We start from the raw sequence: 19,134 nt of genomic DNA, 5'->3' as shown, positions 1-19,134 counted from the left end.
CGACGAATGGAGGCCGACCCTGGGGTATTTCGTCCTTAGTTCCTCGCCCGATTTTCTCGCACGATTTAAAAAGAATACCGCGCCGAGTCGTGTTTATGTCTGCGGATTCAGCGAGTTCGGCACAACCGCTTTTGGGCTCGTACAAAACTCCGTCGTCACGGGATGTCCCAAAGACATGCGATTTATTTCGATTTCATTACGACTCTCCAAAAAACACGAATGACGCAGGGTCCATTTTTCAAAGGCTTTCTCGGGACGATGTCGATGTTTGACCGAGTTGTGTGATCCGCGGGCGAAGGGACATTGAAAATAATAAATTTCTGTGAGAAAAGCTTTGTTCGGGATGGTGGGATGATGAAAAAGGAAAAGGGATGATGGGATAGAATTTCGGGCCGGACAGGGAAATACATATTGGTGGTCCGAAACCTCTGTTTTATTCTACATGAATAAATATAAAATATTTGAAAGGGCCAAAATATCGCATTTCATTTTAGGGAATACCCGAAATAAAATGACTATTACATATTCTATATGCCGCTCGAAGAGCAAAACTTAATCCAAAATGTATGCCAGTGTGGGCGGAGTTTAAAACGAAACCAGCCCGATAAGCTTGGTTCGCGAATTCGGAGACCATCGTGAATTATGTATTCCATATTAATAATTTGATGAAACTATTACATTTAATAATTTGGAAGAATTGGTTTTCTGGTTACTAGAACTTCGTGATAAACCGAGTGTACACGGAGAAAGGTCCTGCTCCCCAAATCTTGAATCTATGAATTGCATAAGCTTGGTTCAAGACGAACCCACACTTATTAGAGCAACCATATGATTGATTGCGGCGAATGGCCAATTTAATTGTGCATTGTGATTAACAGTTTGGGCTTTTGCCCGCCCAAAAGGTCCTATTGTTCATCAGAGTATTTAGAATGGCCCAAAATAACTCCTTTTACACTACAAGTGAATTAAGTACAATAACCATTCAACTAAAACTTTAATTGATTGGTTAAGGACTGAATTATGTGAACTTGAACAAGAGACAAAGCTGCAAATAAGAATATGAATGTGATACGGTTAATTGAAGTTTCTCCAATGAATGATATAATAGAAACATGTTTACTGAATCGCGTCAAAATTTGAAAGAGAATTCCATTCCATTCATCATCAAGTAGCAATTTTTATTAAACAATGTGAACAGCTTCAGGTTATTAATAGACTAGGACTTTAATTGCCACCAGCTAGTTGTTGGTTCTTTTAGGTTTCACTTCCCTATATTCTACCCCAAGAGCAGTTAAGGTAATTCTTATCCAGTCCCATAATCGGATCACCGGTGTCCGAAAAAAGGAAAATAAATTGCCGGAAAGCAAGCTCTTCACTGTAATTCAATCTATTTTCGCTAGATTCCCTCATCGTATTCCGTTGAAGTTATACCTGTCAGGAAAGTTATTGAATGGCTGGGGATAGTTTTTCAAAGTAATAGTCACCCTCTAAATTCAGGACATTATTGAGTACCGTGTTGATGCTTATTTTATTTACATAATTTGACTTCAAAATAATATTTTGCTAAATGATTTACATGTATGATGCCTGCCAGTATAGGTTCTAATGGATGTTCTTTCAATGTTCGAACTAAAAAATTAATGATGGATGAAAGGTGAAGTGGGCTTCGCTTTTAAGAATTAATTATAAAGATTTTTTGCGTGACGTTGAAAAATAAAGTTGCTACAATGCAATATTAATATTTAAAACATTGCGTAGTTATATTTTACGTCAATTTTTATTTGGGTTTTTGAACCATTGGATTTGCAATATGGCCTTTTGCGTTAAAGATACCATGCCTGCATCCCTCTCTCATCTAATTCGTTAGTCAATATTTTGAAAGTGAAATATTTTTAGAGTAGTAGTTGTAGTAGTTTTGAGGGGAGGCGACCGACAGCTAAGGTCATTTGCGCCATAGGGGAAGGACAGGAAAGGATAAAGGGTGGAGAGAAACCCGGCGTCGGCATTAGCCTACTCTTTACGAAAGGCGCCAAGGGGTCCGCGGCTTAACGTCCCATCCGACGGACGGCGTACTCACTCAAAGTGCCCTCCACAAAGCACCTCAAGTAGGGATCGAGATACCTCTGAAAAATATTCAACACCGCCGGGATTTGAACCCGCGCCCTCAGGGTGGGAAGCCAGTACGCTAGCCCCCGCACCTCCTCGATCCCTTAAAGATTAGAAGTAATAACTATACGTGAAACTTGAAATTGATATTAAATAGTTCTTTTCCGACTTTCAGTGACCGAATAAAATTACTGAAGTGGGGGTATTAGCGATGATTAACAGTGTCACTCGAATGGTGTTTTTAAATTTAATAAATAGAATAAGACAGATAGATAGATAGATATTTTTAGAAATTAAGAAAAGTTGTTAGTGACGTTTGGTATTTAATTTAAATTTCACTAGAAGTTTATTTAATTTCTCACAGACCTTATGGAACCGTGAACGTAAAGTAAATTTACAACACTGTACACCGGTTTAAATGGTATCGTTGCAGGAGATTCTAACAGTCAGGCTCTCTGTCCAAAAGCTACAAATAAGATGTATGAAGAAGATGAAGAGTATGAATGTGATTCGGTTAATTGAAGTTTCGCTAATGAATGATGCAATAGAAACTTGCGTTAATCATCGGGTCTCAATTTAAATGAGGTTCCCTTTGTGATCTTTCCAAGAATAGGTTAATAGTTATATCATTGATGAAGGCAGCTGTTAGCTGTATTCCGGTACTTGATTTCTATCGCGCATATATTGAAAAATCGAGATTCACTATAGCTCCCACTGTCTTACTGATATCGTGTAACCTAATGTATGACCGATATTTCTTGGAACAGGTAATAAACATCATTATAAAGAGGAATAACCTATTGGGAACACTTTTAAACAAATTGTCCCTACTCTCTTAGGCCGCGTGGTTTCTTCCCACTCCCAGAAGCCTGTTAAATTTTTTGCGGCTGCACTTACATCTTCTTCTGAAAGAACAAGTAGGTACATGCTACTCTTTCTTCTGAATATTCGTATATAGTCATAGAAAAACTCATAAAGCGCTAATTAAATGTTTGGGTAGCACAAGCGTTGCCACGGTAGGTTTTCGATGGGCGCAAACTGTACACCCCCACATTTCTTAGTCTCGCTTAATAAGACACACTTAACACCCCAAATTACAATAAACCCTTCTTCAATACCACATATATTCTACTTGCCTCCATTCCGTCGTACGTGCCTATCTTTTTTCTACCCCTACCTCGCTTGTCTACCGTCCTCCCCTCTATCGCAGTGCTCAACATCTCATCGCCAATCAAAACGCTCTACATCCACCTGTCTTGCCTCCTTTGGATCACTCCCAGCAATCCTCTCTCCTCCTCCACCCTGCCTAGTTAATGGTAAATTGATATGGTAATCATCGGGGTGCGAAAATATAATAATAACTTTATAGCAACCGTCATATTTATAAGTTTATGTTTTTTCTTATCTATTAAGACACACCGTCCACTTTCGAAAGTTCAATCATTATCTTATCTTTAATTTTTCATCACACACCGTGTGACAGCATTGTTCAACATTATTCTTGGTTTTCAAAAGAGAAGATGTTTTTATACATCTTTGAAAAATAATCTTTATCTTTATTTCGATCTTGATAATTTCCTGATGGTCTTAACTTATCATGTAAATTTAACTCCGAAGGTTCGACGTCGGGTCTTCCGTGAGCAATGAGTTATCTTTCTTTACATGTTCTCCCCTCCGTTAGGCTCCTCCCTAACCCAATCAGTCCCGGTGGCCCTTTGTCCCCATTGCCGTCAATCCTACTCAACCCACCCCACTCTCCCCTCCTCCCGCTATGACGAATGCGAGGGGCTGGCAGTGGTTCCTCCTCCACTCCGCTCGGCTCACTTTTCTCGACACAGAGAGCGATCCATGCAGTTCACTTGATCTCCGTGCTCTCCGACCCCTGGGACTCTTTGTGAGGGCGCGCATCTCGGTCTATAAAGAGATAACGGAGGAGCTTTCCAATGTGACCTAAAATGAAATGTCTACGTTCCTTCCTGTCTTAATTTCCCCCTAAGTTCTCCATTTCTTTCACTCGAGCGGAAAGATCGTGGCGATTATTTCACCAATGCTTTGCTAATTTAATTGCCATTTACGTCCAAATAGGCAATGATTCGGTTAAATCATTTTATGTTCCATAGCTTTCAAATCATCTTGACTTATTTCTTTGTAGATTAAAGATAGAGGTGGCAACGTCCGAATATTTATTAGCACTCTGAGCACATTCGTCGCCACAGCAGTGTTTAACCGATTCCGAAGTCAAACCAATTTACGAGAAATGTTGTTTGTAGCTCAATTCTCCTTTTAAAAGCAGCAGCCTTTTAAATACCCAATACCTTAGGTACCTGTAAAATTTTTCAAAGCCTAAATAGTTCCATAATCTCTAAATCACTGTAAAAATAAGGTGGTTATATACTTCAAGTGCGAGTGAAATTAAGTATTACGTTTAGGACTACTAAGATTCCTCCCACCGAGAAAGTGTTTTATCATAGAACGTTACCTAGCTTGGTAGTAACAATGGAATATAAGATACGTAATAATAACCATCTAGATATGTGGACTTGAAGTTTTTAAGTAATACTATCTTATTTTGTTCGAATATTCTTCTCAAAGATAGAAGAAAGTAAAGTGATTTCAGTTCAGCATCGCTGCAATATAATAATTATTGGTGATTTATGCAGGCATTTTTTCTTTTAAAATTTCAAAGAATCGACATAAAATAAAAATTACATGTAGAATGTATTTGGATTGATATTCAGAATATTATATCGAAATGGTTTAGAAGGTGGCATTCAAGAATGGTTTCTATCTCATGACTGGTAATGACGATATCTCGGAAGTGATATCCTCAACGGTAAGGTTAAAACACTATCGGAGAATTCTTTAGTGCGTGTTTTTCAGTTTGAATGTGCATGTGCTGAAATATTGTTTTTTAGCCAATTTCCGGTGCTATTGTAAAAATTCAATTTCCTTTCCGCTAAGCACCCAGAATTTAACCAAATACCATCGGATGCCTGCAAGCTAATACGATATTCACGGAATAATGATCACTTAAAAGCCATTATTATTAATAGGAATATCTAACTCAAAGTAAGAGAAACTCAAGGCGTTAAGGCACTGGGTATAAATTCCGTCGTTTCCTTTACGAATGAATTCATTTCTTCCATTTTCCTGCTGAATTCTTTGATTTAATTTAAAGTTACCAAGACCTAAATAATCTGAAGACTATTCCCTCTCATTTTTTTCTTATTTATCATTCTCTTTCCTAAACATTTCTTTTCCTTAATCAATTTTCATTATCCTTTCATTCTCCTTAAGCTCTTTCCTTGAGCAACGCTGTACAAATGTAATTCGTACATCTAAGCATTCTAATCTTTTCATACTCCCTCCTTTCATGGAAATCGTATCAAATATTCATTATTGGGACATCAGTTATCTCAAGTCCGAAAGATCTCACTTCGATCGCAATTTTTTACATATCGAGAATAAGTTAAAAAGCTGAGAGTTAATTTGACTCATAGTTGAACCTAGACTCATAGTTTGTTCTATGGATAATTTTAAGGGAAAATTTACATCTGCTCAGAGTATTGCCAAGTCGAAGTTACTCCTGATCGCTTCAAACAACTAAGAGAAAGGAGTGAAAATTTTACAAATTTTGAAAACAAAGTTAAAACTATTTTTTTAAGTTTTTGTGACAATCATTTCTAACAGATGAGGGAGACAAAACAGTAAATTTATAGTTTAATTATGCTTTTCGATTCTCAGGATATTACTTTAAAAAATTGTAGTTTAATATTTACAAAATTAAAAATACAGAAAAATGTTTAATTTTAATTGCAACAACTACCTCTTCACATTAGAGATAGGGAAAACTAATCACCTCATCAAAATCAACTTTCATTGCCAAGTCATGCTCAATTGGTACCAAAGTTTTACCTTGTAAACTTTCCTGCGGCATAAACCTGGAATTTTATTGCTCAAAGTTTGTTGAAGGCTCTCCTAACTTCGGCGACTGTTACCAGTATTATGCATAACATTCTAATTGTGGTACAAGGTCATAGAAAACATCTTGTAGCTGAAATTTCATATAGTATTCACTCCTAGTTTTCCAACGTTACATGGAACAATATGTGATAAATTTTGATTTTAAAATATTATACTGTCTTGCGGATTTATTGAAATATTGCTCTAGTCGAAGATTTCTTGTTGATTAATTGGTAGAAAAATATTGGCGAAAATGAATTCTAAAAATTCTTTAAATATCTAAAACGTATATGAAGAGGCCCTGTTACACATTATCTTAAACATAACCTTGAAGTGGAAAGAGGGCCGCGTTGACTTGAAGGTAATTGCTTCTGGTTCTTGTTCCTCAGTATATTAAGATTCTATAAATAGTCATACATTTCATTTATAATTACCGAGAGAATCTCATACAGTAAATGATATTTTAATAGAAACATGTTTCCACTCCATTCATTTCCTGTCGCGCGACGAAGACATATGACATGACAAGGAAAAAAAGACGCATGCAGCCACTACAGTGAAGGGAAGTAATTATAGGCCGCTATACATCGCCGTAATAGATGAATGATTTACATGAACAAGCATACAGCATGTTTTTCAGTCATTCAAAAATGTGAAACAGACACTAATTTCCGAAAGGCCTACGGTGAGGAAACGAGACAGACAAACACAGCTTGAGGACTTTCGGCGTCGGTCTGAAGTATCCATAAATCCGAATAAGGGAAGGGAGAACACATTTACAAAGCAAAGACTACATAGAAAAAATACAAGTGAAGTATTTTGAAATAAAATTAAGAATGGGTGCCAAATTCAGATCCATATAGAGTTTCTTCCAGGAACGAGTTCCCTCCTAAAGCCGCCTTACATGCCCGAAAGTTTTGCCTTTGTTTAACTTGCTCTTTCATCCCCAGCCTAATTTTTGTTTTATTGATAGCCGTTACCGTGATCTTGCGGCCCGTGGCTGTGAGTGCGTCACTGGCGTGTGGAACTCTTCGCTCGTGGGCAAACTCCTGATAGAACCCGATCGCAAAAGTTCTCAATCCGTCTCTATCCCTTTGGTGTCTCCTCCAAATATTTTACCATCTTCTAGGGTGGTGTCTGTTAGACAGAGGGAATATTTTTGAATGAATGAAATCAATCCTAAAGATAAATTCGTTCGTTTGTATTTAAATATTAATTTAGCGGTGATTCGGAATGGACCCAGTTGCTCATCAAGCCTCAAAAACAAATTATCTATAGGCAAGTTTCCATAAAGGAGCTAATTTCAGTTTCCCCATTACGCATTCTGCTTCTTGGATCATGTTTCATTAGAGATTCCACCTTTATTCATTACCATGGTTTAAACATTTTTTCCTGCCAAATGTTTGAAACGCTAAATATAGGTTTTGAACCTAGAGTTGAGTTGAATGTGATATTTTGGCAACATTTTTACTTTTCAAGATATGCTACTTTGAGCCCATTAAAATTATAGTTTTCTTTGTGTAGTTTCTTTACTTGCATACCCTATATTCCTTTATTGCGATATTCACACATTAAGCCAAAGATGAATTCTGATTGAACATTAGAATTGTAAAAGTGATATTCGCGCGCAAATATTTTAAGGAATTTTTTATATTTATTAGTGTCACCTCGTATCCTAAAATAAGAAAAAACATTGGGAACGTATTTTTATCCTAATACGATGTATGTATGGGATACACCGTCAGCGAATGTTGACCTATTGACGAAGGATAACCGCAGCCACTTTGCATAGTCGGAAATTCTAATTAGTATTGCCGAGTTGGAGATGCATGCGTACTGGTATTGTGAGTTAGTGGGTTACTGTTGGTAATCGTCCCTTCTAACCTGTGTCATTTCCACCGGATAACGATCAGGTAACTAAATACTTTATACAGATTTTGTATGAAATTCAAATTAAAAAATTAGGTATCCTCACGATGAAACCAATCTTGGAGCATATTTTTCCCAACACAGTTATTCTTTTGTAGGCTTCATTGAGGATTTCTTTAAGGAGCATGATAAATGTGAAAAAATAATATTTAATTATCAGTTTTTACATTTCAATCGAAAGAACAAAATTTTACGGAAAGAATTTCAGTATATTGACCTGGTTATTTATTTTTTCTTTGTTCTACGAAAATGACAGAAATGCAGAAGAGCGTAAAAGACTTCCGCATAAAAAATCTACTCACTCAAACGAGATTTTTCTGGTGTAATTTATTGATCCTTTACTTCCGTCAACACTGCCACCATAAGTCCTCCATATTTTTTTTAGTTTAGATTCCTACAAAACATAACGAGTAGATGAAATTGAAAAATGAGGTTTTAGTGCTTGATAGTGATATATCCGCATAAATACGAAGTGGATTTTCATAAAATAAATAATGCGTCGTTCATGAAAAAAAAATCCAGTCTCTGCATCACAGAGTAAGGAGCTCTAGCTCACAGTTTTTTCTAACTGTTTTTCCAAACTTAGGTTTGTCTCCTGGGTGTTGTCTCGTACTAATATCCATTTAATTATTGGTGGAGAAATTGTTGGATTAAGAAAAACAGCAGGGTGAAATGAATTAGTGAACGAATATTGCATTTCGTTATGTGCTTAAAGGCTTCCCCATGGTATTTAATGATTTGTTGAATGACTTTAGAATATTAGTTTCAGTGATTTCGAAGACAGCACAAAAAAAATTAATGAAGATAGTAAATACGTATACTGTAAAATATGAAAAATATAGAGGACCTGAATCAAGCAAAAGCCATGAAAATTATTGGTATCCAAGATCTTGGATATGGTTCTATTGGAGGAAGAGAAATAAATGCATTAAATGCATGTCGAATTTTTTAAGAAACGGGAAAATTTGTTTCTTCATATCGAAAGCATTTGAAAAACAAAGTAATCCGCATTTCTTTGGAATATTCACAGTCTTAAGGAAACTAATAGTAAAAGTACTATATTTAGGCTAATTGATCCCAATTTTTTTCATTAGATAAAAAATAAAACTTTTATTAAACTATTAGTACTCGGCGTGGAAAAAATTAACTTCCTTCCCCCATCGTGACACTAGAGACTTTTCTGATCTTCGAGGGCGATGATTTACCTTGAAATCCGAAGGATCTTTCCATATTGGGTTATAACTAGAGTCATTATTATCTAGACAAAATGTTATCACTAAACCTAATGAAAATACGACCCTGACTATTAAAACACGTATGAACGGGCATGTGATATGACGGTTGAATAAAATTTTAATTTACTTTGCTTTCTCCCGAGCTCTCCCAATTGATCCAAATACGTATTGTATGACCTTTAATACCCGCATGCAATGAGAAAATCCGTATCGTAGTTTTGTTACTGTTTTTTACAATTGACGATTCTTGGCAGCTACGGTATTACTTGGACACCTCCTAAATATGATGATATTAACTTATTGCTCTGCATAGTCTTAGTTCCTATGTGTTCTGTATAGTATTATGTAATTCTACTTCTACTACAGCAGATAATTATGTAATCGCTGCACTGTCAACGATCAAGAATCTCCTCTAAGGGTTATGTGTAATGCCTTGCAATTATTATACGGTCTCTTTTGCCATTAGCGCATATATATATATATATATATATATGTAATATATATATATATATATATGTAATATATATATATGTAATATATATATATATGTAATATATATATATATGTAATATATATATGTAATATATATATATATGTTATATATATATATGTAATATATATATATATATGTAATATTATATATATATATATATATGTAACATATATATGGTATATACAAGTATATGAATGTACGTGTATAATATTATATATATATGTGTATATATATAATCTGTTGAGGAAACTTCCCAAAAAAGGTTTTCATATTGTGTATTAAGTGGTACGCAAGAGAAGATGTGCATCAAACATTAATTCCTATATAAACTATTCAAATGATATAGCGCCTGTTACGCCGACTCTTTAATCTTTTTTCAGACTTGCTGCTACGTGTTTCATCGCATTGGATTTGGAGGATAGCCAGGTGGAAAACGGGGAAAATCTATTACACTTTTTCCGCCTCGCGGCCATTGAACTTCACTCCCCCAAGGTGCTTATTAGTGGAAACTGAATCAGATCTTGCATCTTCAAGTCTTACTGGATCCGAAGGCCGCAGTTGCAATAAGTGAGATTATTTAATTTTTTCATAGATTCATTTTACCAAATTCCGTAATAATTTTAACTCAGAAATCGTGTTTAAATTTAACCATTTCAAAAGCTCCAAAAATGTCGGCTAATTTTATTTCTAAATGAGGTAAGTTCACTTTTTGACATAGAATGAACGCATATGAAGGGCATAATTATTTTAATGTATAGTATTTATTCTGGACTACAATTCTGGGAAGCATATTATCATAATCAGGCCGCGGGTTTTGTTTCAGGCCTTTTTTTCTTCCAGTTTTAAAACTTTTTTTTGGAAAATTCCTGATTTATGTGAATAAAAAAATCACCTTCTGGGTATTAAATGCGATTTTCCGTAATTCGAAAGCAACTTATTACCAAAACGAAAACTTCAACATATTTCTTCTACGCATATACTCCTCTACTTTTTCTCCCTCTCGCAACGGAGAAACGGATGGTAAATTTTGGGTTAGTTCCCAAAATAATAAAGTCGGGATACAGGAAAGACGTGTGCTTCTGACAGTTACTTAACGTTTAAACGCTATGCTTGGTCTTGAACCTCTATTGTGTGAAATTATCTTTTTCAGTACTCATTACTTAGAGTTTATTCCAATTTTTCATGTTTTTATTTCCACCATATTTCTTAACCAGTGTAAGATGAAAAACCTGCTACTTATTTACCGGAAATAACATGAGGCCCCTTGCGGTTCCACTTATACGAAATTTCACCGTACTTGGCACTGCTACAATTTACTGGTAAATTCCTGTAAATTGATGATCCGCTACACAAGACAGTATCTGTTAGGGTGTTTTTCTCGCGTTATTCCAATCCATTGGTAGGTGAGACCAAAGATGATTTCATTTGTGCCACACCTAAGCACCAGCGAGGACTTAAGCTTTTCGGCCCCTTCAAAACTTTCCTTATGCGGTGGATTGACCTCATTTTTCACTTTTATTTTTTTATTCCCTTTCTCCATCTTGTTATTCGCAAACTTTTTCTGGAGGTAAATTTCTCAGCCGTTCATGAACTTCAAATGCCACTACCAGATGAACGTAGTGAGTGTTATGAGGCATGCTTTGATCAGATTACGATTAAAACTGTTATTTTCATTGGAGAGAGATAACTTATGATCTCAGTAGTGGGGAGAAGGTAGAAAGGAAACTAAGCAGGAAAATGGAGCAATAAAAACCTGTTCAGATTAGTACAACAGAAATCATCTGGAAATATACTTTTGATGGAACGAGAAACAGTATGCTTTTATGGGTGTATGTTTGAAAATCCATCAAAACTAAAGGTTTATTTTTAAATCTTTCTTTGGGGAGTAGGGAACACCGCGTACATTAAAACAAAAGAGGTCTCCCATATAACAGAAGTTCCATTCCGTCTCTCAAAGCCTCACTGAAATAGCCGGTGCTAACCAAGTTTCCCCTGAGAAGGTTTTTCTGACGCCGTCGGCTTTTTTCCGGATTTACTGCACAATGGAATGCCAAGCAAGGGGTTCTCTCCGCTTCACTTCGTCTTTAGTGAACCCTCAATTAATTCTGACTCTCAGATACGTTCCTACACCCCATTTACGTTCCTGCTTTGCTCGACATTTTTTCTTCCTTCTATTGTTATTATTTTCCTCACTGAACACACACTGTGAGCACACTAAGGAAATATATGAGCACCGTAAAAAATAGGTGCTCTTCAATTCGCCCTGGTCGAATATTCCAGCTGTATTATAAAAGTAATTTAAAATAATAAAATTAATCAAGATTTCGATAATATGATCTCTATCTTAATAGCGAGACGGATGAATTTGAACTATGTTTGAGCTGCGACACTATTGCACTCATTGGTTACTTCAAGTAACAAGCACCAACATATGAAAATGAGGAAGCCCTCATTTAAACATTTAACCAGAGCAAAATACATCATAATTATCTAATCTAACTAATATGATGTAATCTAAGCCAAAAAACAAAGAAGGAGAGGGGGAGGTTAGCCATGAAAACATGGTGTGCCAGGTATGATGAAAAATAATTGGGGCCTAGTTTTATGATATGTAGGAGAAGTAAGTTTGATGGCAACACTAGATAGAAGAAGCGAGTGTCTCCCTGAGAATACTCTAAACTCTAAATAAAAAAGCTAAAAAATTGGGCATGCTACCTTCTGAAGATAGTTGTATAGGGAAGAATGAATCGGAATAAAATAATTGGAGTACCTAATGTAATTAATGAGGTTACATTTCTTGAAGTTACGGAGTAATGAGGAAGCTCACTAATATAGGACTGGAGGTGAAAGTTGCTGCAAATCAATCTCATTCCTTTAGTAGGATAGATGATGATACTCGTTGATTCCGGGTAATAAGGCATACACTGCTGTCGATTTGAAAATCTCGGTTCAAAACTCACGTGTGCCGCAAGGCTGGACGGGTACGTTAAGGTTTCATTTAATGAAAGTCTTAGCCCAAAATTTTTCATTAATTTATGTGTTGTTGTACTTTCACATTTCTCAATTACTTTCCAGTTAAACAATAATCAATTATCCATTATTTATTAAGTAAAATTACCACTAATTGATACTTTCAAATACATAGCTACGAATTATTTTCTTAACAATGTTTCAATCAACACTTTTTAAGAGGGAATTGAAGAGAAAAGTGCTTCGGAATGGAAACAATTTTTTGCAGGTATAATACGTTCACCCTGCTTATTTTTGTGTATGGTATATTACGGATCGATGCATGATCTTAAACACTTTCCACCGATTTCAAATTCCCACCGATGAACTAATACTTTTGAGAAATTTATTAAGAGTTTGAATTTTTTATCGCCAAATTTTATTAAACAAACCGTACATTTTTACGTTGCATTAATGTTCCATAGCTAACCGTTAGCTTCTGAAAACATCGTTTTTTTATTAAAAAATGTATGCAGACACTCTTTCAACTATTACCCTGAGTTCAGTCGCAAAGTTCCGCTTTTCAATTGTCGTATAAGTCAAATTCAGTGGACAAAGATTAATTTGATGAAAGGGATTGTTAAAAAAATAAGATAACTCCAGAAAAAAGAGGAACTTTCGAATTTGTATCATTTATCTTGCAAAATGAAGAAGACTCGTCAACGTGGAGGGAAAGATCTACCAACAATTGCTTGGGGATATATTCTGTTACAGCTTACTGAATTGATGACTTCCTTTGTTTTGAAGTTTATACAATCCAGATTATCTGCTCGTGCGATAAATTAAACATAAAACTTTTAACGCCTGATATTCGCGGAATATAAGTATATAGATTATCGAATATGGAATACATGCGATTAACTTGGAATGAATTTAGGTGCAATGTAGGCCATTTTACTCGTATATTTGAGAAGAAAAGTTTGCATTTATAGCAAACGTACTTTTGATATGTGCCCTAAATTTGTGACGAACATAATACCGCGCCCATTGCCTCTCATTTCAACCAAAACTCATGGGTGGTCATTAGAAAATTGCTACTCATCATTACATACATCCATGGTATGCTGCAAGCCCCTAAGGTCAGGGGATTTTTACGCACCAGAAAACTTTTGACACAAAGTAATTTCCCCCCAAACGCGGTCGGATAATGTTATTTTGATACCTTATCGCTCATGGGAAAAAGTCATCTTAAATCCATCTGTTCTACCCATAATCTCTCCAATTTTATTTATATGATATCTCCTATCGTAGTGCAATGGGGCTAATAATACATTTTCAACATCATCGCTAAAAAATGCTCCTTCCAATTTATGCCAGAGGTTTAATCTACAATGATACCATCGCTCCGTCAGTTATTCTTAGCAAGTATTCTGTAATAATTTTGATACACTATTCAGTTTATCATTACAATGTTTAACAAATCTAGCTCCTTTATGATGCACGCGACCTAATTCCGCAATTAATCCAACTTAATGAGAATCCCATGAACTAGCAGCATGTCTAGCGAAATATAACATTGCTCTTTAACATTTTCGTCACATTTCCCCAATGCTCTTCAAGCAAATCCTAATTTTCTGTTAATTTGCATATACTCTCCGTATATGTTTCATCCTGTAGAGGTCGTGAATCAGAGTAACGCCTATGTTTTTGATAGTCTAATGATGGATTTGTCTTTTGATGGATTCTAATTCGGTATTCCTGATTCAGTAGGGTTTCGGGCGGGAACTGCTCTTTTTCTAAAATATCATCCCTACGTACTTTTTTATGTTTAATTCTAATTGCCAAGTACCGCACCAATGTTGTATAGCATTAAGGCCATCTGCTGAAGCTAATTTGTTCTCAAGACTACGGATATCTCTGTAAACTACTGCGTGTTCGACAAATGACAATATCTTGCTATTAACCACGGTGCCCTAATAGTGTTTAACTGTGTCGAACTATTTAGCCGTACCCTTTTCCGTCTTTGGCCATTCACATTTTCCTTCGCGTCCTCCTGCTAACCAAAATTTCTTAATATTACCCATTTATCTGTCTTTCGTTTTTCTCCTCATCGCAGCCTTCAACATTATTATATAATCTTTCGGTATCTCATCCGTGCACTTTTTCTACCTTCCTCGACTTTTCCATATCAGGTTCCTTATTCTCCAACCATATCCTGATTCCTATCAACCTATCTCTGATTCTGTTTCCTCCATTCATTTTCTTATCAACGTCATAAAAACATCCATTCCGTGCTCGTCCTATTTTCTTAAAAACCAGGATTCTTAATCATATTACACTGCATATCAAAGTCTTGACTCATATTTTATAGACACCATTACTTAGATCGTTACGAAAAGTAGCCGACTTCTCTTTCTAACATTATTATTCAGAAGAAACGCATTATTTTCCTAACGTTTAAAATAATATGACGCTTTATTTAAATTACTCTCTAAATAAAGGTATTGTTCCGATTTACGACACAGGTTTTTTTCCAATATTTTAGCCTCTTAGACTTAAAAGTTAAATTTCACTCTCCTCTTTCTCGAGGACAAATGTTGGTGAAGCTTATCATAATTCACCAAAAAAGGAAAAATGTCGTAAAAATATCCAAAAATTTGATGAGTTATATAAAAAAACCATATACACAGTAATAAAGCCCGAGGTCGGTTTGGTAGGTGATGGTAGAGTTCAACCATTACTAAGCCTTATACGGCGTAAGAAATTCACACATCAGAGTTATATTATTGGACAATATAAAATGTATTTTAGACTATAGTCACATATGAATACATTTTTCTCTTAAGTTTCTACTCTATTGACACTATCCTGCGTAAGTTTTACGGGGCTAATTTTTCCGAAAATAAAGGACTTTGACCGTTTGTAGCGTTATGATTACTAATAGTCAGGTTTCTTATAATCCATGAAGTTATAATGCGGCATTTTAATAGCGATGTATGGGAAACTATGTAGATTAGGCCAGCATACGTCTGGCAAATATTCAGGTATTTGGATAAAAATGCACTTAAGTTAGGTTAGGTTAACTTAGCTTAAGTTAACTTGGGTCAATGGAAAATAGCTATTCACACATGGAACACAGTATTTTTTATATTTCTCGTATGTCCGTTTGTGTGATACATCCGCGTAATGTGTCTTAAAATTCAATTTTATCTGAATTTCCGGAAGGCAGCAACGGATGTGTACATTATGGCCCACTGTAGAAAAAGAGAAGTTTTTAATTTCTGTGCGAGATTTTAGGATGAATACAGTCAGTGAACAGCCTAGAGTGAGATGAATCATTTTTTATTCAGTGTTACATTAATGCCTTGCCTTTTACCAGGCTACTGAAAGATTCACAAACATAAAAAGTAGATTCCTCGCAAACCATAAAGTTTTTAATTCTCGCCGAATGATTGCTGGTAAAAATGAAAAAAATGACGCCAGAGACTACGCTTTGACTCAAATATCTTCAGTACATCCACATGTTAAAATATTATATGAGAAGTTCATCCGAAATGAATATAATGACAAGTCTTACAATTCCACCCGTAAATTAGAAAAGACAGACGAAAATATCATTTGCGTGATTTCAGAATTAGGGCTGTGTTTAAGTGTCGATCAACTGGTTTGTAAACTGGAAGATATTAACGTGTATAGTTAAATTCCCGCATATTGGAGCTTAGAAATTCCACTGGAATTGTGTTTTAGGCATATAATATTCAGCTTAAACAACTTTAGTTGACATCTTTTGGAATTAGTATGCGGCTACTTTTTGTGTTGGTGAGAAACTGATATGTCATCATGCAATTTAAAAAAATAACAGTGTGGAATAACGTCCGTGATATGATTTTTTGAATTCTAACTCCAATGTAAGTAATGCATTTTTCTTAGCCGGCTAAACCGTGTTTCCTTCCCGTTCATGGGCATAATAAAATTACCAAATCCCTAGAGATAGCCAGGCCTCTGTAGAGCAAAGCCGGATGTTCTGGTACCAGAAGTCCTTAATGGAAAACCAATTTATTGTTCTCGGATACAATAGCCAAAAATTGTTTTAAACTTTGCAAGAAAGTCCGAATCCCCTAAACCTTTAGGGTCCTCTTGGTAAAGGTATATTCTGCATTCAAGACATAGGTTTCAAGTATAATTCAGCATTACTAATACCAATATATTTGCTCACGAAAGCCAATGTTATATATATTTTTGCAACTTCTAGTCATGGGCACTTAAGTGAGGATAATCAAAAGTAATCCCCAACTGCATGGATGTAACTTTTGGAAGTTCGAATCGGTAGCTATATATTGATTCCTACGATAGATGACAGTAGTCAGATGCAGAGTTAACATCGCGGAAAATTTTCGAATCCTCGCAGTTCTCTAAGCTGCATCATAATTTTACTAAATCAGCGAATCTTCTTCAAACAATCGATTAGAGAGAGCAAACAAATCTAAGTTCAAACGGAAATAAATCAGGCTGTAAGCGGCATCCATCGAACACTTTTACGAACGCTCGCTGTAATCTGAGCCGTCGATTGCTCCCGTGTTACAAAACGGGAAATGAGGAATGACAACAATCTGAGGCAGGGAAACGGGCACGGAGGTGCGTCGTACTGGTTTGCCGACCTTCGGGGATTATGCTCTCCCTGAACCACTTGTTTTCCGCTCCGGGAAGTTGCGCTACCCCGTCGCACGCGAACTCGAACCCAGGGAACGCAGACAGTCCGTCGCCGCCCAGGGCGATTCATTCATCCTTCGTGGCGGGAAAACGTCAAAGAGGAAGGGAAATTTCGTTATTCCCCTTAATTTCAACACGAACTTTCAATCCCCGGAGTGAGTGGTCGATCATTTAAATCTCAACAACTGATTCTTGAGTAGAACTTGAAACCCTTTCATGAAACATTGCATTAAAGGACTTGGCGTTGCACGCGCCCATGTTTTTCTCAGATTGAGCCTTTTCACGAAAGATCAAATAAAAATGAAAGACCGGTTTTACGAAACGTAACTTCGCGATGCAATTAGCTAATCGCATGGCACCACGATCTTCGTACGGACGCAATCATTTGGAAAACAAATTCTTAAAGAATGCATTTGAAAGCTTGCGTGAAAAAGATTGCATTGCATTAGCTACATGATAGAAGTAGAAAAGTAAATGACGCATAGAGGAACATTATATTTGCTATCTCCAATTTTTCAGACTATTTTGACAGTCACAAATTTTGAAGTCGGGATAAGAAAACAAGTTCCGGTGTGCAATTCTAAATGGAATGATTTCTACGGTTGGTGATTACCTACACGACGTCGACGAGAAGCCACGCTGCACATTCCTCGTTCGCGCTCTCACGCGCGCGGCGTTGCTCAATTTTTCCCGGGAAAACTCGTCTTTAATTCCAATCCGTATGAATGCGAAAAATTGCAAAACAGAGTAAAAGTCATGTGCACGCTCACCTTTTTCTCGATGAGCCATGAGGCGGGGAAGATGAACGGGATGTAAGTGATCATGTAGATCATCGATGTCCAATCCACGGCAATGGACTCGACCCCGTAGTATTTGGTGACCACGTTGCTGACGATGGAGTACTGGATCCATTGCGCCGCGTTGGATGCCGAGAAGGCGACGAAAATGGCGAGGATGAACCATCTTCTCCGGTAAAGCTTGATGGAGGTCGGGGCCTCATTGCTTGGATCCTTTTCGGACGGCATCGGATTCTGCACTGTTGTGCTCAGACGCCGGCGCTCTTGATTCAGGATAGCAGCCTCCTCTCCATCCTCCCCCGCTCTCTCAGCCGCCCCCCATCCAGCTCCCCATTCCTCCCCTCCCACCCTCCACTCCCCGAACGAAGGGTCTGCCCCCTCCCATCTCGAACCGCTGTTTCCGACTTCGGCCGCCAACGCCGCCACTGTGGCGTATTTTCGCACGGCGTCGACCGATAACGGGGGACATTCGTCGTCCATAGTCACATGTAGCAGCACCCGTCATGCGGGGTAAGGGATCCTGATGAATAAAAAAAAAGGTGGGAGTATATTTTACTCCGGAGCAATCAATCTCGAGAAGTGAGATAGGGCGGGGGTCAAGTGAGATGGGGGATGGTTGAAATTTTCATCGAAACGGACACCCTGGGATCGAAAATTTATCAATTTTCCCCGTTGTTGTTTCATTAAATGGACTGGATGCTGAGAAACATGGGACTTCGGTTCGTTGTCACGTGGCACACGGTTTTTTTCACAGGGACGGAAGAACAATGTCCCGCCAAACGAGCTTCTTTATGCCGATGAATGAACGGGCGAGTCAATGCGCTGGCGCCGGCATCATCCCCCTACTGCTTCCTCCACCATTTTCCCTATTGCTCATGTCCCCCTCTCCCTATATTTTTCCCATCCCACTGTTACTTAGTGATTCTCCCTACGACCGCTCGCCGAGCAGCGC

At 37.0% G+C, this 19,134-nt stretch overlaps 1 protein-coding gene across 1 annotated transcript in view; it reads right to left on the bottom strand.

Annotated features, from left to right (window-relative positions):
- Window positions 1-18,464, bottom strand: part of HisT (Histamine transporter) — a 106,582-nt gene extending 88,118 nt beyond the window's left edge. The window contains exon 1 of the mRNA XM_071587553.1: window positions 18,156-18,464. Coding sequence (XP_071443654.1) covers window positions 18,156-18,410 — 255 coding nt within the window. The 5' untranslated portion in view covers window positions 18,411-18,464. The remainder of the gene's footprint in view (window positions 1-18,155) is intronic.
- Between the last annotated feature and the right edge of the window lie 670 nt (window positions 18,465-19,134).

The sequence above is a fragment of the Hetaerina americana genome, unplaced genomic scaffold (assembly GCF_022747635.1).
Source record: "Hetaerina americana unplaced genomic scaffold, ioHetAmer1.1.p SCAF_3, whole genome shotgun sequence".
NCBI lineage: Eukaryota > Metazoa > Arthropoda > Insecta > Odonata > Calopterygidae > Hetaerina > Hetaerina americana.
This window is presented reverse-complemented; position numbering and strand designations above follow the sequence as displayed.